General features: G+C 47.8%; 1 protein-coding gene across 5 annotated transcripts in view; it reads right to left on the bottom strand.

Annotated features, from left to right (window-relative positions):
* Positions 1-439: 439 nt before the first annotated feature.
* Positions 440-24371, bottom strand: part of ST6GAL1 (ST6 beta-galactoside alpha-2,6-sialyltransferase 1) — a 139312-nt gene continuing 115380 nt past the window's right edge. For 4 of the 5 annotated variants that reach the window (XM_006125184.4, XM_075937492.2, XM_006125185.4 and 1 more), the window contains 2 exons: positions 22577-22751; positions 440-8735 (listed from right to left, as the gene is read on the bottom strand). In XM_006125184.4, coding sequence (XP_006125246.1) covers positions 8494-8735; positions 22577-22751 — 417 coding nt within the window. In that variant the 3' untranslated portion in view covers positions 440-8493. Of the gene's footprint in view, positions 8736-15808; positions 16546-22576; positions 22752-24371 lie in introns of all 5 variants that reach the window. The other variant, XR_016350371.1, reaches the window with a different exon arrangement.

Consider the following 24371-nt stretch of genomic DNA (forward strand, 5'->3'; position numbering starts at 1 on the left):
TAACTGGTAAACTACCTCTAGTCTGGCTCCTCCCCTTGGGGCTGGATGGCCTAATCATCAGAGGCAGTAAAAAACAGGGTTACTTACCTATAACTGTTGTTCTTCGAGATATGTTGCTCATGTCCATTCGAATGAGGTGTATGCGCGCCACGTGCACGGTTCCTGGAGCATTTTTTCCCCAGTGGTACCCGTCGGGCCGGCAGGTCACCCCCTGGAATGGCACCGCTATGGCGGAGCAAAAGTACCCCTGCCGGCCGGGGGGGGGGGGGAATCGAATGGACATGAGTAACATATCTCGAAGAATAACAGTTACAGGTAAGTAACCCTGTTTTCTTCGAGTGATTGCTCATGTCCATTCAAATGAGGTGACTTCCCAGCTAACCCACTGGAGGCAGAGTTGGAGCCACCTTTTTTAGCTAACAGAACAACCACACCGGTATTCAACGAAAAACGAGAACTTTAATCAAGAAGTGCAATCATAGAACATAACACAGAAACTCAAAACAGGTAGGTACAGCAGGCACGTAACACTACAGTGTGCCACTCATCCCTCCCTCTTTTCATTTTTGTTTGACAGAATAGAGCCCAACACCTCTGCACCCAAGGCGCCCAATCCTCCCACGCCTGTTGAGTGAGGGCATTATGCTCTGTAAACGTATGGACAGAGGACCACGTAGCTGCCCTACAGATCTCAATGATTGGGACTTGGGCCCAAAGGCCACGGACAATGCGCTCGCCCTAGTGGAATGCGCCGATACGTGAGGCGGCTCCCTGTGCGCCCGAGCGTAGCACTCCCTAATGCAGGAGGATATCCACTCCAACAGCCTTTGGGCCGAAACCCTTTCACCCGCTCGGCATAGGCAATAAACAACTGTGATGACTTGCGAAATGTCCTCATTCTGTCTATATAAAACACCAGCATCCTTTTTGAGTCAAGGGAATGCAACGCCCGCTCCTTAGGGGAGCGGTGGGGCTTGGGAAAGAAAATCGGGAGGTATATGTCTTGCAACATGTGGAAGGCTGACATCACTTTGGAGAGGAATGCAGGGTGGGGACGCAGATGAACCCTGTCTTCCGAAAACACTAGGTATGGGGGCTTCACCGTCAGGGCACGCAATTCCGATATCTGACATGCTGACGTAATGGCTACTATAAATGCCACCTTGAGCGACAGAAACCTGAGTGGGCAGGATGCTAGGGGCTCGAAGGGGGAACCTAAGAGCTTGTTTAGCACCAAGTTGAGGTCTCACTGCGGCACCGGGGCCCTCACATGAGGAACCTCTTCACTAGGGGGTCAGCAAACAGCGACCTACCACCAGACCGCTCATGAAATGCTGTTAGGGACGCTAGATGCACCCGCACCAACGGTGCGGACAGGCCCACTTGCCGCAGCTCAAACAAGTAGTCCAGGATCACTGGTACGGGGGCCTGGGAGGGGCAGACTCCCTTATTCTGAGCCCAGACCGAAAACCGCTTCCACTGGGTGGTTTGCTTCCAACTGATGGTTGGCTTCCGACTTCCCAGAAGAACCTCCTGTACCCACCACGAACAAGCTCTCTCGGGGGGTTTCAGCCATGGATAAGCCACGCCGTCAGGTGGAGGGACTTGACAATCGGGTGCTACAGGGTGCCCCCGCCCCTATTCTGAGTGACTAGGTCCAGGGTCAGCGGCAGACAAAAAGTCCTGGCCACCACCATCTCCCACAGGATGGGGTACCAAAACTGCCTGGGCCAGTCTGGGCCTATCAAGATTACCCGGGACTCGAACAGCCTGATCCTGGTAAGCACCTTAGGAACCAGTGGGAATGGGGGAAACACGTAAAGCACCCCTCGAGGCCTCGGTGAGGTCAGGGCATCCCCTTTTGAACCTGCTCCCAGACCCAAGAGAGAGAAATACTGGGGACATTTCCTGTTCCCCTCAGTAGTGAATAGGTCCACCAGGGGATGACCCCACAACCAGAAAAGCTGTGCTAAAACCTCCTCCTTCAGGCACCACTCGTAGACTCTGAAGGACCTGCTCAGCGAGTCTGCTAACGTATTTACGGATCCCGGCAGGTACGCCACCTGTAACTGGAAGCAGTGGGCTATGCAGAACTCCCAAAGAATAGCCGCCTCCTGACACAGTGGGGACGACTGTGCTCCCCCGCTTGTTTATATAGAAAACAGCCACTGTGTTGCCCAGCAGCACTGACGCCAGTTTCCCCAAGAGCATGGCCTGGAAGACCTCGCAAGCCCTCCTGACCACTCTCAGTTCCCAAACATTTATATGCAACACCCTCTCTTGCGGGGCCCACAATCCCTGCGTCCTGTGACTCTGTGGGTGTGCCCCCCAGCCGTCGTCGGAGGTGTCTATGATGAGTTGGACCGACGGCAGCTCAGCACGATAGGGAACTCCCGCGCATACCTCGCTCTCTAGCGTCCACCAACTGAGCGAGGTGAGGACATTCTGCGGCACAGTCAGGAATGATCCCATCCCAATCTGGCCTGGTTGAACAATCTCACCAATCACACCTGCAGCGGCCTGAGCAGCCCAGAGGACCCTGCTGCCCACAGGCAATGGAAGTGTCTGGCGCTCCTGGGCAGCAGAGTAGCCAGGAGCAGCCTGGTCCTCCCTGGTGTCTGCACACACACCTGCAGCTCGCAGGGAGCAGGTGGTGCTTTGCACTTGCAGGCATGCCCGTGTGCTGTGTGCAGCATTCCTCAGGGTGTCTGGAGTCGTGCCTGTGCCCTTGTGGCTGGCCTGCTTCCAGCTGTGGCAGGTGTTGGGAGGGGAGGGCCTTCCCTGTTCCTCCGGAGCTGGACTTGTGTGGCCTTCCCTGAGCCTGGCAGCAGGATCCCACCCGTGCTCAGGGCTTGCTGTACGTGGTTCCATGTGCACGGACTGCAGCATGATGTCCAGCCCAAGCAGCCCCAGTGACGCTTGCACCTCAACCCGTGTGTGTGACAAATTGAGAGCACTCACCTGAAGATCCCTCCCTCATGTCAGAGGAGGCCTGGGAGATGTCCTGGCTGACAGGCATTGGATCCAGGAACAGAATGATGGTGTTCATCTCCTCTTACTCCTTCTGCTGGCCCTGGTCCTCTTCCTTCTCCACCATGACCGTCGCAGAGCGACGAAGGGGGTCTCGAGGCCAGAGTCCACCACGAAGGATGGAGAAACAGATTCCTCACCCCTAATGGATCTGGTGGAGCTCCTGGTAAGAGAGGCAGATGTGGGGTCCTGCTCCTGGGTGCTCGCTGCACTCTCTGGCCCTGACGTAGCTCCTTTACCTTACTCTGGATCTGTTCCAAGGTCTGGGGTGGGTGTCTATGCTCTGCCAGGAACTCGACCATATGCTCAAATATATCAGCGGTCCTCCGCTTGGATCAGAGATCCTGCAAAGTCTCCTCCTCCCCCACAGCTTGAGGAGGGACAGGATCTCCAGTCCAGACCAAGAGGATGCCCATTGGCCCCCCTGGGTGGGTCCTGGGATTACTGGGGCTGCTCCCTGCGAGGGCCAGGGTAGTTTTGGGGGGTGTGAAGCTGGGCCATGGGTGGCAAGGCCTGTGGCAGGGAGAGCTGCACAGTCAGGGTGCTGCTCTCAGGCCGACTTCCTGCCACAAGGCTTGTCCAGGGTGCCTGCAGCTTTAAGAGGGGCCAGGAGACAGGAACTATAGAGTTGTGATTAGTATGGATGGAGTGTCCACCCGGAGATGTTATTTTCTGGAGGTCTCTTCTTCCAAAAAAACAAACAAACAAAAAAAACCTCCTCCTCCCCATTCACTCATGCCTTTTTCTGAAAGAGCCCTTTCGGAAAAAGGCTTCTTCCTCGTAGAAAGAGGATTACCAATGCTGGAAAACCCGCTCTGTTCTTTTGCTTTACTTTTGAAAGAACACAATAGCAGTGTGGACATACCTCGAGTTTTGTCAGAAAAATGGCCGTTTTTCCGACAAAACTCTGTAGTGTAGACATACCCCCAGCTGGGTGTTTCAGAGATATGGAGTTATTACAGATTTAGTGCGGAGCACGTTTCCACAATGTCCTTTGGATTTGTGGCAATGAGGGCTTTGAGTGGACAATGTCTCGGTGCTGTAACCTGGAATATGAGGAGATTTGAAGATTACTGTGAAGAGTGTCTCGGACCTGTGCCTGGACTATAAGGTGTTAGGAGACTTCTGGTTTAAATTTTCTAGACCTGTAATTGACATAACCGTCACTGGCATGTGATGTGCTCCAAGTTTCCGTTTCAATGGGGTTTCATATTTGTGACTGGACTAGGAGGAAATGTTAGGAACCTGATGGAAAGTGTCCCAGAGGTCCACTGATGTATGAATTTGTTTGAGGATTTCCACTGAGACTGTCTCCAACTTGAGATTTGCAGCTCTCCACATATCTGAATGAGGGAGTCAGGGCTGATCCTGTGGCATTGTGAGTGCAGAAGGTGGGGGCCCCAAAGACCTTAAATACCTTGCCTTTATAGGCTCTGCTTACAAACAAACAAACAAACAAACAAACAAAAAATATCAGGAAAAGGGGACCTGGCCCAGAAGATAGTTAAGGTTCTGTCTGCCACAGCAGCTCCACATCCCTCTAAAGAAGCAGCAAGAAAGGGGGGAATGTGTGATAAGGTCAGGCCAGATGGCTACAGGAGACTGATAGAAGACATGTATGGGTAGAAGCCTAGATGAAATAGGTTTCTTTTCCCCAGGCAAGATAAAAAGGGCTAATTCAGAATAATTAGGAACTTGTCAGAATCAGTTAAGGCAGACAGGTCAATTGAGACATCTGATATTGGAATTGGGAGTCATCAAGGAGTCCAAGAATGAATAGTTCAGCCCGGTTGTGTTGGTGCCTAAGCCCAATGGCACCACTAGGTTCTGTAATGGTTTCTGACAGCTGAATGAGCTTACTCCATACCTCGCATCAATGAGTTAGTTGACCACTTGGGAAATGACATGTTTCTAACCACCATTTAACAAAGTACATTTGTAGAGCCGCTTGGTCTGGCAGGCAAAACAAAAAAAATGCGTTTTCTACACTGAGGGACTGTTCCAGTAAATTGTTCTCCTTTTGGATGGCATGGGGCTCCTGCCTCCTTTCAAAGTCTCATGGACAAGCACCTGCATCCCATACGAGTTATGCAGCTGCATACCAGGATGACCTAATTATCCATACCCCCACTGGGAGACTCACTTGGAAAAGGTGGAAGCAGTAATTAATGTCAGAGGGCTTATTTCTTCACCCTCCCACTTTCCATGTCCTTCTCACACTACCAGGGTATGTCTACACTACCCTGCTAGTTCGAACTAGCGGGGTAGTGTAGACATACCCCCCCGAGAACAGCAATACCCTAAGGCCAAAGCTACAAACAATTTAATGTTGGTTGGAGTTTGCTTTCCTTTTCCCCTATTTTTTACCCTACTCACTTCCTGTTTCTTGCCTTGATTGGGGTAGAAGCGGCAGTAGGAGAAAATTGAGTCTCATCTGTGTGTGGTAGAATTGTTATATGGTATCCAAATAAGTCCTTGTTGATCTAGCGTTGATCTAGAGTTGTTAGCAAATATGTGTAATAACACATATTCAAATTTCTTCTTCTGTTCATGAAAGATGCAACTTCGTGGGCATCCCAATACATCCTTTGATTTCTGTAAGTGAGTAATACAGCCTAGTGCTATGTCTCCCCTAAATTATTCCTGCACTCAAATCTTTTGCAAACCCACAAATGGATGGGAAGAAAATCAGGGTTAGGAGCATTAAATATTGAGAAATCAAACAATATTTAATGTCGTTATGTTAGTTTACTTTAAGAATGACACAGAGACTCTCTCCTTAAAAAAAAAAAAGGAAACTTTATTGCAAATTGTACGCCTTCTTTGGATCCTTCAATATTATTTCAAGCTATTTTAAAAGGACAGTGTTCAGAAAATTTAAAAAATTCTGAGTTTGGTACTTCAACTTAAAATTTAAAACATTGCCTACATAATTAATGAAAATAGCTTGATGGTTTTATTATGTAAAACAATGGAAATTGGTAATGAGGCACAGATTGGAACTAACTACTATCCAAGCATAGCCTTTGCAGAATTGTATGGAAATATTTAAATGTAGGACTAGATTCTGATTTCATGTACATTAGTGCAAATCTGGAATGATTCCACTGCTTTCACTATAATCTCCCTAGATGTACACTAGTTTATGGAGATCAGAATCTAAGTCACCGTCTTTCTAAGAATACACTAACAACAATGGTATTCTCATTTTATAGGTTCCATAATGCAAATTTTCTCAGTAGCACTTTATTCATATAAGCCCTGATTTTGCAACTAGATCTGCATAAGGCCCTAATACAGTCAACTGATCTCCACATAGGAGGCAAGGATTCCTTCATAGATACAGATACATGGTGGCCAAGCTCTCCCTAAAATTCTGTTGGAACATTCAAGTTTAACAGAAGGCAGAATTTAGCTCAGTAGCTTCTTTGCAACGGTGACAAAGTTTGTTGCTGTGCAACTGTTTTCCAATCACAGATATGCATATTATGGACAGCAAAACTAGCATCTACTTTGTGAAGCTAAAACCAGTAACCCGTAGTACTCAACATCAGATTCAGGACATCACCCATTGAAAGTTGCTTTTGTCATACATATAGGCAGGGTCAGGAAACAACGTAACAATTGTTGAGCATTTGCGCTTCCCATCAGGTGATCCACCCTTGGTTACACCGGTACAATGCTACTGACCTGATGTGGGTTACACCAGTGTACACTACAGAATAGTGTGAACAGGAGCTATAGCTAGAAAGGTAAGATCCTACAAATCTAAAAGAGGAAAAGGAGAAAACCATAGTGGCTCTGGAATAGGTGACTAAAGTGAAGAGAGACAACGAAGGAGACTCCTCTTCACAGATTAAAGAAAAATTGTAGTTTCTATAATTGGGGAAAATGAAAAAGACTACTCCTTTCATGAACTCAGGGAACAAAAATCACAGCATGGGAGCAGGAAGGAGCCAGATCTGTGCCTGCCCTTCCTTTTCCATAGGTTTGCAGAACATAGCAGCTGGGTAGAGATAATATAATGTGCTCATTCCCTGTGCACTTGAGAAGGGTTAGTGTGTGCACACATGACACAGACTAACTGTCAGGAATATCTGATAGATGTTAGCTTGGATAGCTGATAAAATCTAGAAGGGGAGAAGTGGCTAGCAGCTGGCTAGTCACTCTGTAGCTTATTCAATTGCCAGTGACTATATAACAGTACTGTCCTAAATGGGGACTTTCACAGGGCACAAATGGCGATTAGGCATCAGCTCCCATTGTGGTTTCAAACTGCCATTTGTGCCTTTCAAAAGTCTTCTGGACAATGTTTGGAACTAAAATATCCCATGTTCTTCACAGGATGCTACACTGAACAAGATATGTAAATTCAATATAGCGATTTATTGAAAAATCATAGCTTTTAAAAAGGTAAAAAATTCCAAAACAAATAGACACTGAGCACCTCCTTTTTGATTTGGCACAATCACAATCACGGTTGCAGAATATAAAGACTTCTACATGAGATTGTTAGAACTATAATACAAGTAATATATTTTAACTTGTTGAATTATGGCCTATTTTAGCACGCAACCTTGAAAGTGGATCCATAATTGTAGGTCTGACTTTAAAGATTCTAGAACTGTGGGATTATTTTTAGCCATTTTTTAAAAAATGGAGCATATTTTCTTCTAGCATAATTCCACTGAGTTCAGTGGAGAGATACCAGCAGTATGGCGCATTAGACATTTGATGCTGGTTTACATTGTGTTGTAGAAAACAACTCAAGTGTCCAGCTGGAGCTAAAGTTACTCAGACCCTCAGAAGATCAGACCCATTAATCTGACTGGAAGTTGACATGATAGACCAGTGGTCCCCAACCTTGTCGGGCGCCAGGGGGCGTGGCCGTTCGCCCGCCGGGCGCCAGGGGGCGGGGACACTTGCCCGCCCGGGGGGGGTGGCCCCCCCCAGCCGCATGCCTGGGGGCGGGGCCCCCCCCATAGCCACGCGCCCGGGGCCGGGCCCCCCCCCATAGCCACGCGCCCGGGGCCGGCGCTCCCCCCGTAAGCGCCACGTGCCCGGGGCCGGCGCTCCCCCCGTAAGCGCCGAGCGCCCGGGGGCGGGGCCAAGGCCGGGGCCGGCACCGGGGCCAGGGCACGCACGGCGCCCCCGGGGGCAGGGCCAAGGCCGGCACCGGCAAGGGCACGCATAGTGCCCCCGGGAGTGGGGCCAAGGCCGGGGCCAGGGCATGCGTGGCGCACCCGGGTTGGGGACCACGGTGATAGACATTGGATAATTACTGTGGAGGATGTGTAATGCTCTCTACTATAGTGGAGATCAGAGAAGTTACATCACAAGAATGCAAAGGGTGTTTTATGGAAGAACTATCATGGCACATCAATGTTTAGGCCTAACAATCTCAAGATCTAAAAGTGCCTTGAAAATCAACAGAAGTATCTATTCACAGTAGAAGTTGAGTTGCTAACAATGCACATTTCTGAAGCCAGGCAAAGTCACCTTTCCATAGGTGTAAATGTTCTCATCTGTGCCTTGGTTAATGTGCTTCACCAAGTTTTTCTCAAACAGCAGTGGATGGTAAGCACCCAGGGTGCAGGCGCGGTCCTGGAACCTCTGGTAATAGTGGCAGATGTCTGTCTGTCGTTTCGAAGGGAGGAATTCATAAACATTCACTTTATCACAGAGGGTCATCATGATCATAATGCCTGATGGGAGAGAAATCACCAGTTAGCTTTTTTAAAAGGTAAAAAATTCCAAAACAAATCGACAGGGGAGAGAAAGCACTAGGGCAAAGGTTCATGTAACAAACCATCTTCTTGTTTAAATATGAGACACAGAGGTTTGGGCAATGGGAGGTGACAAGGCTTCCCTGCAGGAAGTAATCTTCTTAAAGTTCAGACCACATGCAGAGGGAGAAAAAGCTGTGATTGGAGAGGGCTATTTTCACGAGGAGTAACAGTAGTTCGAACTAGGAAGCCTAGTCCGAACTACCTAGTTCGTGCCCCGTGTAGCCGCGCTGCACGGGGTTTGAACCAGCGGGGTTTTAAAAATGGCGGCTCCCCGCTTATGCAAATGAAGCCCGGGAAATTCAAATCCCGGGCTTCATTTGCAAGTGCGGTATGCCTACATTACCCCGCTAGTTCGAACTAGGAGGGTAGTGTAGACATACCCTTACATCTCCAGAATCACACATGTTGTGACTGGCAGCTGCACTCTCACAAACAGCACAATCTGCCCCATCATGAAGATGTTATGAGTTAGAAGACTTGCATTTAAAAATACTATTGCAACTTGATAGCTGGGTGAAAACTTGCTGAGTAGCCAAGCATACGGTATATTTAACCGTATGGTGGAGTGCAATACCTTACATGATGAGTGCACAGCCAGTAAAAATCACAACTCTAGAAAAGGCTTGTTTTGCAGTTCAATACTGCTGAACAGTACTCTACTCTTCAAGCTCAAAATCATTTCCCTAGATGGAGCAGCATTGCCCTCATGTGTCTTATGTGCAGTATACAAGCAATTCCACAATGCAGTTAATGATGATGATCAAGAAGATTCCATGTATTGTTCTATGCAAAGCAACTGTTAGCCCTACACTAGGGAGTTATTTCAAAATACCCACCTCTTATTTCAAAATAATAAGCAAAGTGTCCACACTACCAAGCCTGTTATTTCAAAATAATGGGCTGGTTATTTCAAAATCTCTACTCCTGCTTTTCCTTTTCAAAATTGCGTTAGTGTGGATGATCCGGTGCTGCTAATATGAAATAATTGGCCTCCAGAGATCTTTCACAGCTGCACTTGTGACCACTCTGGCCACATCTGCCAGCTCCACTGCTCCCCTTCTCCTGCAAAGCTTAAAACTCCAGGCTGTAGGAGAAGGGCTTTGTGGCACATGGCTAGCTTGGCAAGCCCCGTGCCATACAGCAGGATCCAATGGAGCCATGGCAGACACCAATGCTCCCTCAGATCCTCCCACAGCTGCCAGCACTCCTGCAGCATCCTCGGCCGCAACTGGCCAGGGTCACAGGACAGCTCCGGCCCCAAGTGGTGTGGAGATCTGGACCTCATCAAGGTCTTGGGGGAAGAGACCAACCTCTAGGATCTCCACACCAGAAAGCAGAATGCTGATGTCTATGGATGGATGGCCATCAGCCTGGCTGACAAAGGCCACACCCAGAACTTCAACCAGGTTCAGATGAAGATTAAAGAGATTCTGCAGGCCTACAACAAGGTCAGGGAGCAGAGCGGATGCTCCAAGGGAGGAGGGGTTGCCTTGTATATTAAAAATGTACACACTTGGACTGAAGTGGAGATGAACGTAGGAGATAGCTGTGTAGAGAGTCTCTGGGTTAAGCTAAAAGGGGTAAAAAACGAGGGTGATATCATGCTAGGAGTCTACTACAGGCCACCTAGCCAGGTGGAAGAGGTGGATGAGGCCTTTTTAAACAATTAACAAAACTATCCAAAGCCCAAGATTTGGTGGTGATGGGGGACTTCAACTATCCAGACATATGTTGGGAAACGAACACAGCGGGGCACAGGCTATCCAATAAGTTTCTGGACTGCATTGGAGACAACTTTCTGTTTCAGAAGGTTGAAAAAGCTACCAGAGGAGAAGCTGTTCTGGATTTGGTTTTAACAAATAGGGAGGAACTAGTTGAGAACTTGAAAGTGGAAGACAGTATAGGGGACAGTGATCACGAAATAATAGAGTTCATGATCTTAAGGAAAGGTAGAAGGGAGACCAGCACAATTGAGGTAATGGATTTCAGGAAGGCAGATTTTGATAAGCTCAGAGAACTTGTAGGTAAGGTCCCATGGGAAGCAAGACTGAAGGGAAAAACAACTGAGGAAAGTTGGAAGTATTTCAAAGGGACGTTGTTAAGGGCCCAAAAGCAAACAATTCCGCTGTGTAGGAAAGATAGAAAATATGGCAAAAGACCAGCTTGGCTTAACAAGGAGATCTTGCATGATCTCAAAATAAAAAAGGAGTCATATAAAAAATGGAAACTAGGACAAATAACAAAGGATGAATATAGGCAAGCAACACGGGAATGCAGGGGCAAGATTAGAAAGGCAAAGGCACAAAATGAGATCAAACTAGCTACAGGCATAAAGGGAAACAAGAAGACCTTTTATAAATACATTAAAAGCAAGAGGAAGACCAAGGACAGGGTAGGCCCACTGCTTAGTGAGGAGGGAGAAGCAGTAACAGGAAACTTGGAAATGGCAGAGATGCTCAATGACTTCTTTGTTTCGGTCTTCACCGAGAAGTCTGGAGGTGTGCCTAACGTAGTGAATACAAGCAGAGAGAGGGTAAGTTTAGAAGATAGGATACACAAAGAACAAGTTAAAAATCACTTAGGAAAGTTAGATGTCAGCAAGTCACCAGGTCCTGATGAAATGCATCCCAGAATACTCAAGGAGCTGATAGAGGAGGTATCTGAGCCTTTAGCTATGATCTTTGAAAAATCATGGCAGACAGGGGAGATTCCAGAAGACTGGAAAAGGGCAAATATTGTGCCCATCAGACCGGTCAGTTTAACGTCCGTCCCAGGGAAGATAATGGAGCAGGTAATTAAGGAAATCATATGCAAACACTTGAAAGGTAATAAAGTGATAGGGAATAGCCAGCATGGGTTTGTGAAGAACAAGTCATGCCAAACTAATCTGATAGCTTTCTTTGATAGGATAACGAGCCTTGTGGATGGGGGAGAAGCGGTGGATGTCATATACCTAGACTTTAGTAAGGCATTTGATACGGTCTCGCATGATATTCTTATTGATAAACTAGGCAAATATAACTTAGATAGGGCCACGATAAGGTGGGTGCATAATTGGCTGGATAACCGTAGTCAGAGAGTTGTTGTTAACGGTTCTACATCCTGCTGGAAAGGGATAACAAGTGGAGTTCCTCAAGGGTCTGTTTTGGGACCCGTACTGTTCAATATCTTCATCAATGATGTAGATATTGGGATAGAGAGTACGCTTATTAAGTTTGCAGATGATACCAAACTGGGTGGGGTTGCAACTTCTTTGGAGGATAGGGACATAATTCAAAATGACCTTAGCAAGTTAGAGAAATGGTCAGAGGTAAACAGGATGAGGTTTAATAAAGAGAAAGTCAAAGTGCTCCACTTAGGAAGGAACAATCAGTTCCATACATACAAGATGGGAAGCGACTGTCTAGGAAGGAGCATGGCGGAAAGGGATCTAGGGGTCATAGTGGACCACAAGTTGAATATGAGTCAACAGTGTGATGCTGTTGCAAAAAAAGCAAATATGATTCTAGGTTGTATCAACAGGTGTGTTGTAAGCAAAACTCGTGAAGTCATTCTGCCGCTCTACTCTGCACTAGTTAGGCCTCAGCTGGAGTACTGTGTCCAGTTCTGGGAGCCACATTTCAAGAAAGATGTGGAGAAATTGGAAAGGGTACAGAGAAGAGCAACAAGAATGATTAAAGGTTTAGAGAACATGAACTGGGCTTGTTTAGTTTGGAAAAAAGAAGATTAAGGGGGGACATGATAGCGGTTTTCAAATATCTAAAAGGGTGTCACAAGGAGGAAGGAGAAAATTTGTTCCTCTTGGTTTCTGAGGACAGGACAAGGAGTAATGGGCTTAAAGTGCAGCAAGGGAGGTTTAGATTGGACATTAGGAAAAAATTCTAACTGTCAGGGTGGTCAAATATTGGAATAAATTGCCAAGGGAGGTGGTGGAATCTCCCTCTCTGGAGATATTTAAGAACAGGTTAGATAGACATCTGTCAGGGATGGTGTAGACGGAGTTTGGTCCTGCCTTGAGGGCGGGGGGCTGGACTCGATGACCTCTTGAGGTCCCTTCCAGTCCTATTATTCTATGATTCTAAGGCAGCACCATACACATGCCACTACTAGAAACAGCGGGATGCCATCTTTGGAGGGGGGCCACTAACCTTCTCCCCCCCATCATCGCTGAGTCTGGCCAGGATACACCTCCACCAGGGTGGGATTGTGGAGGACAATGATGATGATGAGGTGGCCAGCCAGGCGACACGTCTGCCAGCCAGGACCTGTTCTTCACCCCTCTCCTCCTCCCAGGATGATCCTGGGGAAGGCACTTTAGGTGAGTTCTATAACTTTCCTTATCTACAGGTGACAAGCTGTGAGGGGCTGCATGCTCCTAGCACAGCCTACTTGGCCTGGGGGTTGCACAGCCTGTGCACATGGATGCACATGGAGATCCAGTCCAGAGCGCTCAGCCCCATGATGCACTCACACAGGAACCCCTTGGTCCTTCTCACAAGGTTCCTGGAGAGCTTCCAGGGTGGGACACCTTCCCATGACAAGCCACTATTAAGGATTCTGGGGTCATGGAACCACACAGCAGTGCAGCACACGGCATAGGGCCATGCCCACACATAGGCAGTTTCTGCCCTTGTCAAGCACGATGTTGTGGAGGAGACTGATCTGTGCATGGGAACCTGCCAGGGGGATGAAGAGGAGGGGAACCCAGTAGCACTTTCTCTGGCAAGTGATCTGTGCCACTCACACCATCTCTAACACCATCCTCCCTCCAACAGGTAGGGATAGAAGTTCCCTCTCTATGGGATGCAGCCAATGCCAGACCCAGCATGTGTGGGACACAGCAGGAAGCCAAGCCGCACCATCCCCCCTCCTGCCCGCAGACTCCTGGGCTGATCGACACCTTCCCATGCCTGCTTGTCTTTGAGCCATGGGTGTCACAATGCTCGCTTGGGACATCCATGCTCCTGCAGGGAAGTGCCTGCTGTCTAGACAACAGATGGTCTTGCTTGAAGCACATTGCCATCATCTGACCCAAAACCTTTGGTGTTGGCTCAGAGATTAGGGCTAGGCTTCATGCACCGTGTCTCCTCAGATGACTGCCCTTGTAACTTTTATTCACTGCTGGGTCAGCTACGAGTTTGGTGCGTCCCCTACCTGACTCCACAGGATCTGCAGGAAGAGGACGACCTAATGAGGGACCAGATGGTCTGCCTGCAGTCCTTTGTCTGGGGTTTGAAGAGGAGCACCAGGAGTGGGCTGCTGACTGGGAGCAGTGGAAAGCCATCTGGGACCAGCTGATGCACCAGCACAAGGCCATGTGCTCCTGGCCTCATGCATAGAGCAGGCCACCAACCACCTTCCTGCCCCCCATGGATTCCCCTTCTAGCACCCCAGGGGCTGCTGTGGCCCCAGAATATGTGGCAGTGGGACCTCTTGGATAGCTGAAACCTCCCAAATAACCTGAGGCAGGTGCCAGTCCCATCCCCATCCCTGAGCTCCTCTACCTCTTTGTTCCCCCATTCTAGGTTCTTTCCCCAGTCCTTCTCCTGTTGTATATCCCCCCAATAAACAGTCTTATTTTTTTCAACAAAGAAGGGTTCTTTTTGCTCTGCAAGAGCGGGGGGAAGGTGGGAAGGGAAGGCAGGGAAAAGGAGAGGTAGGAGAGGAAAGGCACACAGAAAGATTGCAGGGGCCCCTTGTGAAGAGCATCGGGGAGAGTTGCACAGCTGGCCTTGCACGAAACTCTCCCTTAAGGCATCTCCGATGAGCACAGTCCTTGATGTGCTCTCCAAATGGCACCGGTGCTCATATGCCCTGGCCAACAGTTCAGCCTCTGCCCTCTACCCCGGCAGGAAAGGCTCCCCCTTACTCTCTCACAGGATGTGGAACACAGAGCCGGCCACCACCACAAAGGGGATGCTGTGCTCATTGACGTCCAGACTGTTGCATAAAAGCCTCCTCCCAAGCTATTATTTGCTCTCAACTGCATTCTCCCCTGGGAGAGGAATGTGTGTGAGAGAATGGAGACTATTGTGTGTTTGGGATTAGAAACTGCAAGACTGTGCACCTGGAGCCAGGTGATGAGTCATCAGACCAATTAAGGAGACTGCTGCTGTGCTGGATCAAGGGAAGTCTGGGCATGTTCCCTGGTGACGAATGTAGATAAGTCACAGGGGTTGTACAGAGGCAATAAAAGGAGAGAGCACGTGGCAGAAACCTTCTTTCTGAGAAGCTCCTCTTACTGCAGCCAGTTTCTTTCCTGACCAGCTCCCCAGCCATGATCAGCAGATGGACCCTCCAGGAGCAACATGCCTTGGCTCCTTTTGCAACCCATATACCTATGTCAGCGTGTGAGTGCCTGAGGGCAGGCATGAATGTGTGTGAATGAATGAATGAATGAATGGAGTGTGTGTGTGAGACAGAGAGAGAGAGAGAGAGCTGGTTCCCCTTTAGTTTAAACCTTCAGTGGCAGTGCTATCCTCTTTAGTTTAAGGGGATGCGTCTAGACTACAGGGGTATTTTTGGGGAAAAAAGTGGCCTTTTTTCAAAAAAAACTTCCCCTGCATCTAGACTGCTGTTGTGTTCTTTTGAAAGTAAATCGAAAGGATGCAGCAGTTTTTTTGACCATGGAAAACCTTGTTTTACAAGGAAGAATGCCTTTTTTCAAAAGTGCTCTTTCGAAAAAAGGCGCTATGTAATGCAAACTGTGCTTTTTCGAAAGAGAGCATCCAGACTGCCTGGGTGCTGTCTTTTGAAAAAGTGTCTTGCTTTTTCGAAAGTACTGGTTGTAGTCTAGATGCTCTTTTTCGAAAGAGGCTTGCAGTCTAGACGTAGCCATAGTGGAATGTTAATTCCTCAGTCAATAAATCCATGCTAGTGTAACCCTGGGTGGCCTTCAATGGAATTTTTGCGGGTATCATAAACGGGTAAGGAGACTCCTGAATCTCCCCTTACTGTGGCCAAATGCATGCTCCACAACCATACAGCACCTGCTCAGCCTGGCATTGAACTGCTCCTTTGTGGGGTCCAGGCTGCCTATGTAGGGCTTCATGAGCCAGGGGAGTAAGGGGTAGGCTGTGTCACTCAGGATGGAGATGGACATGTCCACCTCTCCCAATGGTGCTATTGGGGAAAAAAGTGCCAGCATGCATCTTTCAGAAAAGGCAGGAGTTCCTGAAGATGAGGGCATCATGCTCCTTCCCATACCACCCAACGTTGATGTCGGTGAAGTATCCTTTGTGATCCAAGGGCCTGCAGGCCTTTTTGTTTATGTAGTCTGAGGCCCAGTGGCCAAGAGCCAGGATGGGGATGAGAGTGCCATCTATGGTCCTCCCTGCAGTTGGGGAAGCCCATGGCAAAGTCATCAACGATACTGTCCACGTTCCCCAGAGTGATGACTCTCTGTAGTAACACGATTGATGGTCTTGGCTACTTGCGGGATTACGGCCCCAACTGGATTTCCCCACGCTGAACTGGTTCCTGGTAGAGCAGTAGCTGTCTGGCACAGTAAGCTTCCATTTGGCGATGGCGATGCACTTCTGCATGGGGATGGTGGGTCTCAGTTGGGCATACTGTTGCCCGAGGGCAGGGTTGAGCCACTCACAGAGCTCCAGGAAGGTGACCTTCTGCATGCAGACATTCTGGAGCCACTGCTGGTCTTCTCATAGCTACAGGACAATGTGGTCCAACCAGTCTGAACTCCACCAGAAGTGGCATTCCACTTGTCCTGCAAGGGGGGAGGAAGTGGAGGGGAGTGGCCATAGAGCAGAGCCCCTGAAAGCACACGTCACAGCTTTCCTGACCAAGCAGCCGCAGGAAGTGTCTGTCCTCCTGGTGCCCTCCCCAGAGACGCACTATTTAGAAACAATTCTGGCTAATTGTGATACTCCTCCGTAGTGGGGACATACTATTTCAATTTTGTTATTTCAAGAGTTATTTCAATTTTAGTAATTTTGAAATAATTTCCTAGTGTAGACATTCCCTTAGGCTACGTCTACTTTGAAGTAGGAATAAGAGCCTCCGGAAAAGGGCGCTTTTTCCGGAGGATCGGGGCCAGTCTAGACGCTCTTTTCCGGCTTTTTTAAAAGCCGGAAAAAAGCGGCGGACATTTTTATTTAAATGCCGCGGGGGATATTTAAATCCCCCGCGGATTTCCCTACGACGACTCATGAAATTTACATGCCCCTTCCGGAAAAGGGGCCAGTGTAGACGTAGCCTTAGAGAGGTAAGAATTATTGCTGGTTTATAGGCCGCTAAAGCAGTGAAAAGTACTCAGGGAATACCAGGAAATCTGGATTTATATTTAAGTTTTAGTATTCCATTGAATTATGCCAAGTTTCAGACATGAATATATTTGTGATATCTGGAAGGATGACTATGGAATCTACTAATATTATACAACAAATTCCTTATAATTTTGTGACTACTTTGGGTATGCAAAGTGGACAGCCATAGTCAAAAGGCACATTTCTGATGTTTTCTCCTCAGGACTGGCATGTAAATCTCCTGGAATCACAGTGTGGATTTCAAGTCCATTAGACAGTGTACACTCATCTGTCTTTTCATTAAAAAGGTTGGACTTGTTGAAGATCTCGGATAATCTTTTGGATCTTTCCAGGAAGCATGATGATGAAAACCATAAGTCCCTTTGCATGACCTGTCCTGGGGCCAAAGATCTGGATGCTATATCTACCAAAGCCTACAGAGTCACCTCTGTTTCCAGCCTCTCCTTGTCCAGAAAAGACTGGAACTGGGCTCAGTCTTCCATTGGAAGTTTGTCTTTAAATTCTGTGATCCTGGTATAGGCGTTAAAACAGTATTTTGCTTATACAGTTTGGCAATTAGATATAGCAAATTGGAGCACTGCAAAAAAAAAAAAAACCTTCCTATTCTTTGTCCCTTTATTGGCAGGGGTACACTTTTGGTAGTGTGGCTTTCTCTGTAGTTACTTGTACCACCAACACAGGGGCAGGATGGGAAAACAAGAAATATCAAAACAAAATATCTTTCAGCTCTTTTGGGCAAAGATTCTGGTGTGTGCCAAACTGATTTGGCTGGTCCTAGTTAGGGTGCGTCTACACTGTACCATTTTCTGGAATAACAGCCGTTATTCCAGAAAAACAATACTAGCATCCGCACTGCCATTCTGTTATTTTGACAGAAAGTTGAAATAATGGACGGCTTTTTGTGACAGTAGTAAACCTCATTCTACAAGGAATAAGCCTTTTCCCGAAAAAGCTTTTTTGGAAAAAGGTGTGTGTGGATGCAGAAGAGAGAGTTATTTTTAAAAAAGAGGCCTCCAGGAAATAACACAGGTGCCTTGCTGATCACTCCGTCCACACTCATCACAACTTTATAGTTCCTGTCTTCCGGCAGCTCTTAAAACTGCAGACACGGGACAGGGCTTGTGACAGGAAGCAGGCCCTAAGAGCTTCCAGACACCGTGCAGCTTCCAGTATCTGACATGTGGGCACTATATCCCAACCACAAGCCCCACAAGAGCCCACTGTCCCTCCCAGGGAGCATGCACAGGGCTCCCATGGGTCTGCCAGGGGCCGCAAAAGGCGTGTGCCGACCTGGTCTGGAGTGGAGATCCTGGCTCTCCTGGAGGTATGGGGCAATGAGGAGAACCTCCAGAATCTCCGCTTCAGATGGCTTAATGCCGATACATATGGCTGGATGGCTGACAGCCTGGCCACAACAGGAGCCCTGAGCAAGTCTGCAGCAAAGTTAAAGAGCTGTGGCAGGCCTATGCCAGGGTAAGGGAGCACAGCTCACGCTCTGAGGCAGGACCCCACTCTTGATCCTATTATGACGAACTGCACTGCATTCTGGGGGCGGTGCAGCTTCTGCCCCGCCCCTGGTGGAGGACTTGGGCTAGAAACGTCCGTCATTGTCTGCCCGGGGGTCTCAGCCCACGAGTATGATGATGAGGAAGTAGGAGAAGGAAACAGCTAGCACTGTCACTATGCTGACTTTGGAGCCTGGAAGGAGGCTGGGGACAAGGGCACACGCACACAGACACTGGAGTGCTGCACACGGTACATGGGCATGCCTGCATGCACGAGGCATCACCCATTTCCAGGGACCTGCCAGGCACAGGTGTGTGTGTGGACCCAATGGAAGCACAGGCAGCTTGAGGCCCCTCTCCCAGCCATTGGATCCCAGTGTGGCCAGACACTTCCCTTGCCTGCTTGTCCGTGGGGTGGGGAGGAGGGTGGTGGGAAGCACGGTCCCCTTGAGAACTCTGGGCCGCTGTGAGGCAAGGCCCAGTGTCCAGGCCACACATGGCCTTTCTTCCGGGACATCACCTTCCTTTGACTCGGAGACTGTTGCTCTCGGCTCACTGATGAGGGCAAGGTCTCAGTGCCAGTGTCTCCAGGGAAGACTGACCACCTCTCTTTATTCTTCCTAACCAGATCAGCCATGACTGTGGGGCAATCACCAGTAGCCGAGCCAGTCGCCCAACCCCGGGAGGGATGGGTCCAGAAGGACCTCATGAGGAAGCACCTGTCCATCCTCTGGGACATGCAGCAGATGCTGGTCCAGAAAGTCCAGGACAATGTGCAGTGGCAGGCTCAGATGTGAACCGAGCAGCTACAGCAAGGGTATTGGCAGGGAGCCAGAAGAACCAATATGCACATGGTGCTGAAATTTAAATTTGATAAAATACCTTGCCTGCTTTCTTTGTGTAGGAGAGTTAAAGAGACAGATAATGATTTAAACCCAGGCAGGGCTACCATGACTCCAAGGAATTCAGGGCATGGAAGTGGACTGAACCAAGAAGGGATCATGAGTAAATAAAGGGAAAAAGTTAATCTAGTTGTGATCAGAGTATTTTTCCTTATTTTGTGGCTTCATATAGACTGCTCTGTGTGAATCTATGCTTTCCCTCCCCCATTCACCATCTAAGAATTGTTCTCAGAGATTTTCTTCGAACTAAGTTCGAACTAGTGGTTCCGAATTAAGTTCGAACTAGTGGTTTGTATGTGTAGTGCCTATGGGTATGTCTACATTGCCCCCCTAGTTCGAACTGGGGGGGGTAATGTAGTCATACGGAGTTGCAAATGAAGCCCGGGATTTGAATTTCCCGGCCTTCATTTGCATAAAGCCAGCCGGCGCCATTTTTAAATGCCGGCTAGGTCGAACCCCGTGCCGCGCGGCTACACGCGGCATGGAGTACCTAGTTTGGATTAGGCTTCCTAATCCGAACTAGCTGTACTCCTCATTCCACGAGGAGTACAGCTAATTCGGATTAGAAGCCTAATCCGAACTAGCTACTCCGTGCTGCGTGTAGCCGCGCGGCACGGGGTTCGAACTAGCCGGGATTTAAAATGGCGGCGCCCGTCTTATGCAAATGAAGCCCGGGAAATTCAAATCCCGGGCTTCATTTGCAAGTGCGGTATGCCTACATTACCCTCCTAGTTCGAATTAGGAGGGTAGTGTAGACATACCCTTATAGTTCTAGCCTTCACAGCCTCCTGTGGCAAGGAGTTCCACAGGTTGACTATTTGCTTTGTGAAGAAGGACTTTCTGTTATTAGTTTGAAGCCTGCTACCCATTCATTTCATTTGGTGTCCTCTAGTCCTTCTATTATGGGAACTAATGAAGAACTTTTCTTTATGCACCCTCTCCACACCACTCATACTTTTATAGACCTCTATCATATCCCCCCTCAGTCTCCTCTTTTCTAAGCTGAAAAGTCCCAGTCTCTTTAGCCTCTCTTCCTATGGGACCTGTTCCAAACCCCTAAGCATTGTGGTTGCCCTTTTCTGAACCCTTGGCAAGGCCAAAACATCTCTTTTGAGGTGAGGAGACCAGTACTGAAGATATGGAGTACCATAGTTTTATACTTCCCCTCCTCCTTCTTCCCCTGGTTTCCCCCTTCCAGCTCCCTCCTCCCAGGTTTCCACCTCCCCTCTACCACCCTTTCTCTTCCCCTCTCCCACCTCCTTTTCCCAGTCTCCCCAGAGGTTAATTCCCCCCTCTCCCCAAGTTTTGTTAAATAAAGAGAGTTTCTATTTTTGAACACACGTGTCCTTTATTTTTTACATCAGGAAGGCGGGTTAGGGAGGGGTAAGTGGAAGGAGGTGAGGGAGGAATGAGGTACAAGCCCCCAGTGGGGAGGACTGGGGTGACTCTGCGGGCTCCTCAGGGTGGAAGCTCTCCTGCAGGGCATCCTGGATCCTGACAGCCCCCCGATTGACCCCCACAGATGGCAGCCTATGGCAAGTGGAGCCGGGCTGATGGCCGAGTGCTGTGATGTGCTAAGTGTGGGCACTCAGGGCACTCCAAGACAGGACTGTTTTGCTGTCCCTCATCGAGGTAGACAAGCAAGCGGAACCCTGAGAACTGTCTGTCCGGGGTGGGGTTGGGTCCCTTTAAGCACAGCCCTCGGCTAGCCTGAGGCAGCAACTCCACGCTCTAAGTCCTAACCTGATGCCCTGCCGGCACCTGTTCCGGCCAGCCTTAACTTTGGTTCAGGGTCCACTCAATGTGGACATGCTATTTCGAATTAGCAAAACGCTAATTCGAATTAGTTTTTAGGTCTAGATTCACTAGTTCAAATTAGTTTAGTTTGAATTAACTAATTCGAATTAAGTTAGTTCGAATTAGTGCTGTAGTGTAGACATACCCCCAGAGACTACAATTTGTTTTTCTCTTCTCTTGTTTCTCAAGCTCTCGTGTGGTAAAAGAACTTGGGGTACCCCTGGGGGAGAATTCAAGTGTTCCCCTATTTTTAGGAATAGATCTTTGGATAGTGGCAGCTACCATTCAAAGTCAGTGAATCTGTGACTCTGGGGAGTTTTTGTAAGCAGAGCCCGTAGAGGCAAGGTGTTTTTCTAGATCTCTTAAGTGCCCCCCCCCACCTTTTGCACTCCGAGTGCCAGAGTGGGGATCAGCCCTAACATGGTAGCAGAGCAATGGGATCATTTTGAACCAGGAACACAGACCTCAGGATTTTAAAAGGACACATTTTTTATCTCGTTTTTTGCTGTTTGGACATGTTGGGAATTTTTCTCTCTCTCTTTTGCTGCCTTGGGCGGGCGGGGATGCGGGGGGAGGGGGAATGGCACACACAAGGTTAAATCTGCACAGCCAGAGAGTTCAAATCAAAGCACAAAATAAGGAAAAATACCCTGATCATGACTAGATTCACCTTTTCCCATTATTTACTCACAATCCCTTTTTGGTTCAGTCCACTTCCATGCCTTGAATTCCTTGGAGGCGTGGTAGTCCTGCCAAGGTTTAAATCATTCTGTGTCTCTTTAACTCTCCTACACAAAGAAAGCAGGCAAGGTATCTCATACAATTTAAATTTCAGCACCATGTGCCTATTGGTTCTTCTGGCTCCCTGCTACCAGAGTTAATCCCCTTAGTCACTGGGTGCTGGCCAGTACTATTCCTATCCATCACAGAAGTCCAAATACTTTCTTCCTGGGTTCAAGAAGTAAGGGTTTTTTTTGTTTCATTTGGCAGTGTATCTCTCAAGGCCAGCAAATCTGACCTTGGGGAGATTTTAAGTCAAAGCCTATAGAGGCAAATCATTTTTAAGGTATCTTCTGCACTAGGAATGCCAGAGTGGGGAACAACCTTGACAGATGGAACATGTTTACATTTTACAAAAGCTGAACATTGTTAGGAAGCTTAAAAGACTTTGAACCTGATAAACAGATATCACTACCATCATCAGCTCTTGAACTGCAGGGCCCATCCAAAATGAATAAAGCCAAGTAGTGAGTAGTCAGTTACGTTACCAAGCATTCCAGAAGAAGGTGGATTGGGCTGAATGTCCTCCAGTGAGTTCTCCTGCAGTATATCCCAGAGCTCCCACTGCATTTTTGGATTCAGGATGTAAAAGGGCTGTTCACGATGTCTAGTACGATATTCCTTGTAGTTTGCAAAGAAATTGTAGTCTGGCCTTCTGTACCACTAAAATAGAGTTAATAGGTCAGATTCTTTCCCCCTCCCTGCAAGGACAAGATCTCTCAAAAAACAGTTAACATAAGGAATCCAGTATTGCTTTACATTGCTATAGGATCCAGGAACTTACTTTTCAGGTTAACCACCTGCCCTTCAATATTCCATCTGAAGTCTAACTCAAACTTCAGAATAGGGAAATCCGCGGGGGATTTAGATATCCCCCGCGGGATTTAAATAAAGATGTCCGCCGCTTTTTTCCCGCTTGTAGATAAGCCGGAAAAGAGCATCTAGACTGGGCCGATCCTCCGGAATAAAGCCCTATTCCGGAGGATCTCTTATTCCTACTTTGAAGTAGGAATAAGAGATCCTCTGGAATAGGGCTTTATTCCGGAGGACCGGGCCAGTCTAGACGCTCTTTTCCAGCTTATCTAGAAGCTGGAAAAAAGCGGCGGACATCTTTATTTAAATCCCGCGGGGGATATCTAAATCACCCGCGGATTTCCCTTTCTGAAGTTTAAAATTAGCATGCCCCTTTCGGAAAAGGGGCCAGTGTAGACGTAGCCAAAGGGTAAGAGGCTGCTGGAAGAGATATCATGCCCATGGCACCCGCAATGGAACACAAAGTCTGCAACAATACCCACCATGTAATTTTAAAGAGGCGTTGAAAGACACTTCTTTACAAGTGGAATGGGTATCACACACCAGGTTGCAGTGCAATTCACAGAACAATGGAGGCAAATGGCATTATCCCTTTCTTTCAGGTACCATCTTATCTTTTAGCAGTCTGTTATGGAGGCTCATATTTCCTCAAACTCTGGGACCATCTATAGGAGAGGAGGCTTTGGTAGGCATAAGTACCAACCTACTACTTGTTTCTTTGGAGTGTTGGACTAAACAAAGACTTGGACATTCTGATGACATTTGATAACTCTGAGCTAGAAAGTCAGGGTGTGACTATTTCAAAATTAGTGTTATTCCATGAGAAAGGTGGGAGTACAGATTTTGAAATAAGCAGCCCCTTATTTTGAAATAATGGTCTTGGTAGTATGGATGTTCCACTTATAAATATGAACTATGTGGATTTATTTCAAAATAAAGTGCTAGTGTAGATCAGAGCTAAGTTACTGAAGCTGCAAGAATGTTAAAAATTGCACTTTTCACTGAGGTTTTATTTTCCCTCTTATATTGCTCTCAACTTTGACAATAAACTTGTCAGTTTCTTTTGTTTACAGTTAATTTCCAAATGACTGCACTTAGATTCTAATGCACTAGCACTGCGCTGCAACGTTGAGTTTAGGAGTGCTGCAGAAACTCTTTGTTTATTCTTCTCTGATTCCACTCAAAGTGAAGAATATGTGGAAATGTTTCTATAATCCTTGGCTTTCTGAAAATGATTGTGAATGAGAACCAATCTGGTAGACAGCCTCTTAGCTCATCTCTCACATCAGGTCACATTGAAGAGGTAGGCATTTGCTCACTTATCTCTTCCTGGTTAGGAGATCACTTGAGGGTTTAGGCAAGGAAATGGATGTCCAGAAACCTAGAGTGGTATGCCAGTGTACATGCTTGGAGGCAGAAGTGTACTCTGGAAAGAAGTTTTGTGGATGGCACCAGAGACTAAAAATGGGA

Source organism: Pelodiscus sinensis, chromosome 10 (assembly GCF_052426305.1).
Source record: "Pelodiscus sinensis isolate ZL-2025 chromosome 10, ASM5242630v1, whole genome shotgun sequence".
Classification (NCBI taxonomy): Eukaryota; Metazoa; Chordata; order Testudines; family Trionychidae; genus Pelodiscus; species Pelodiscus sinensis.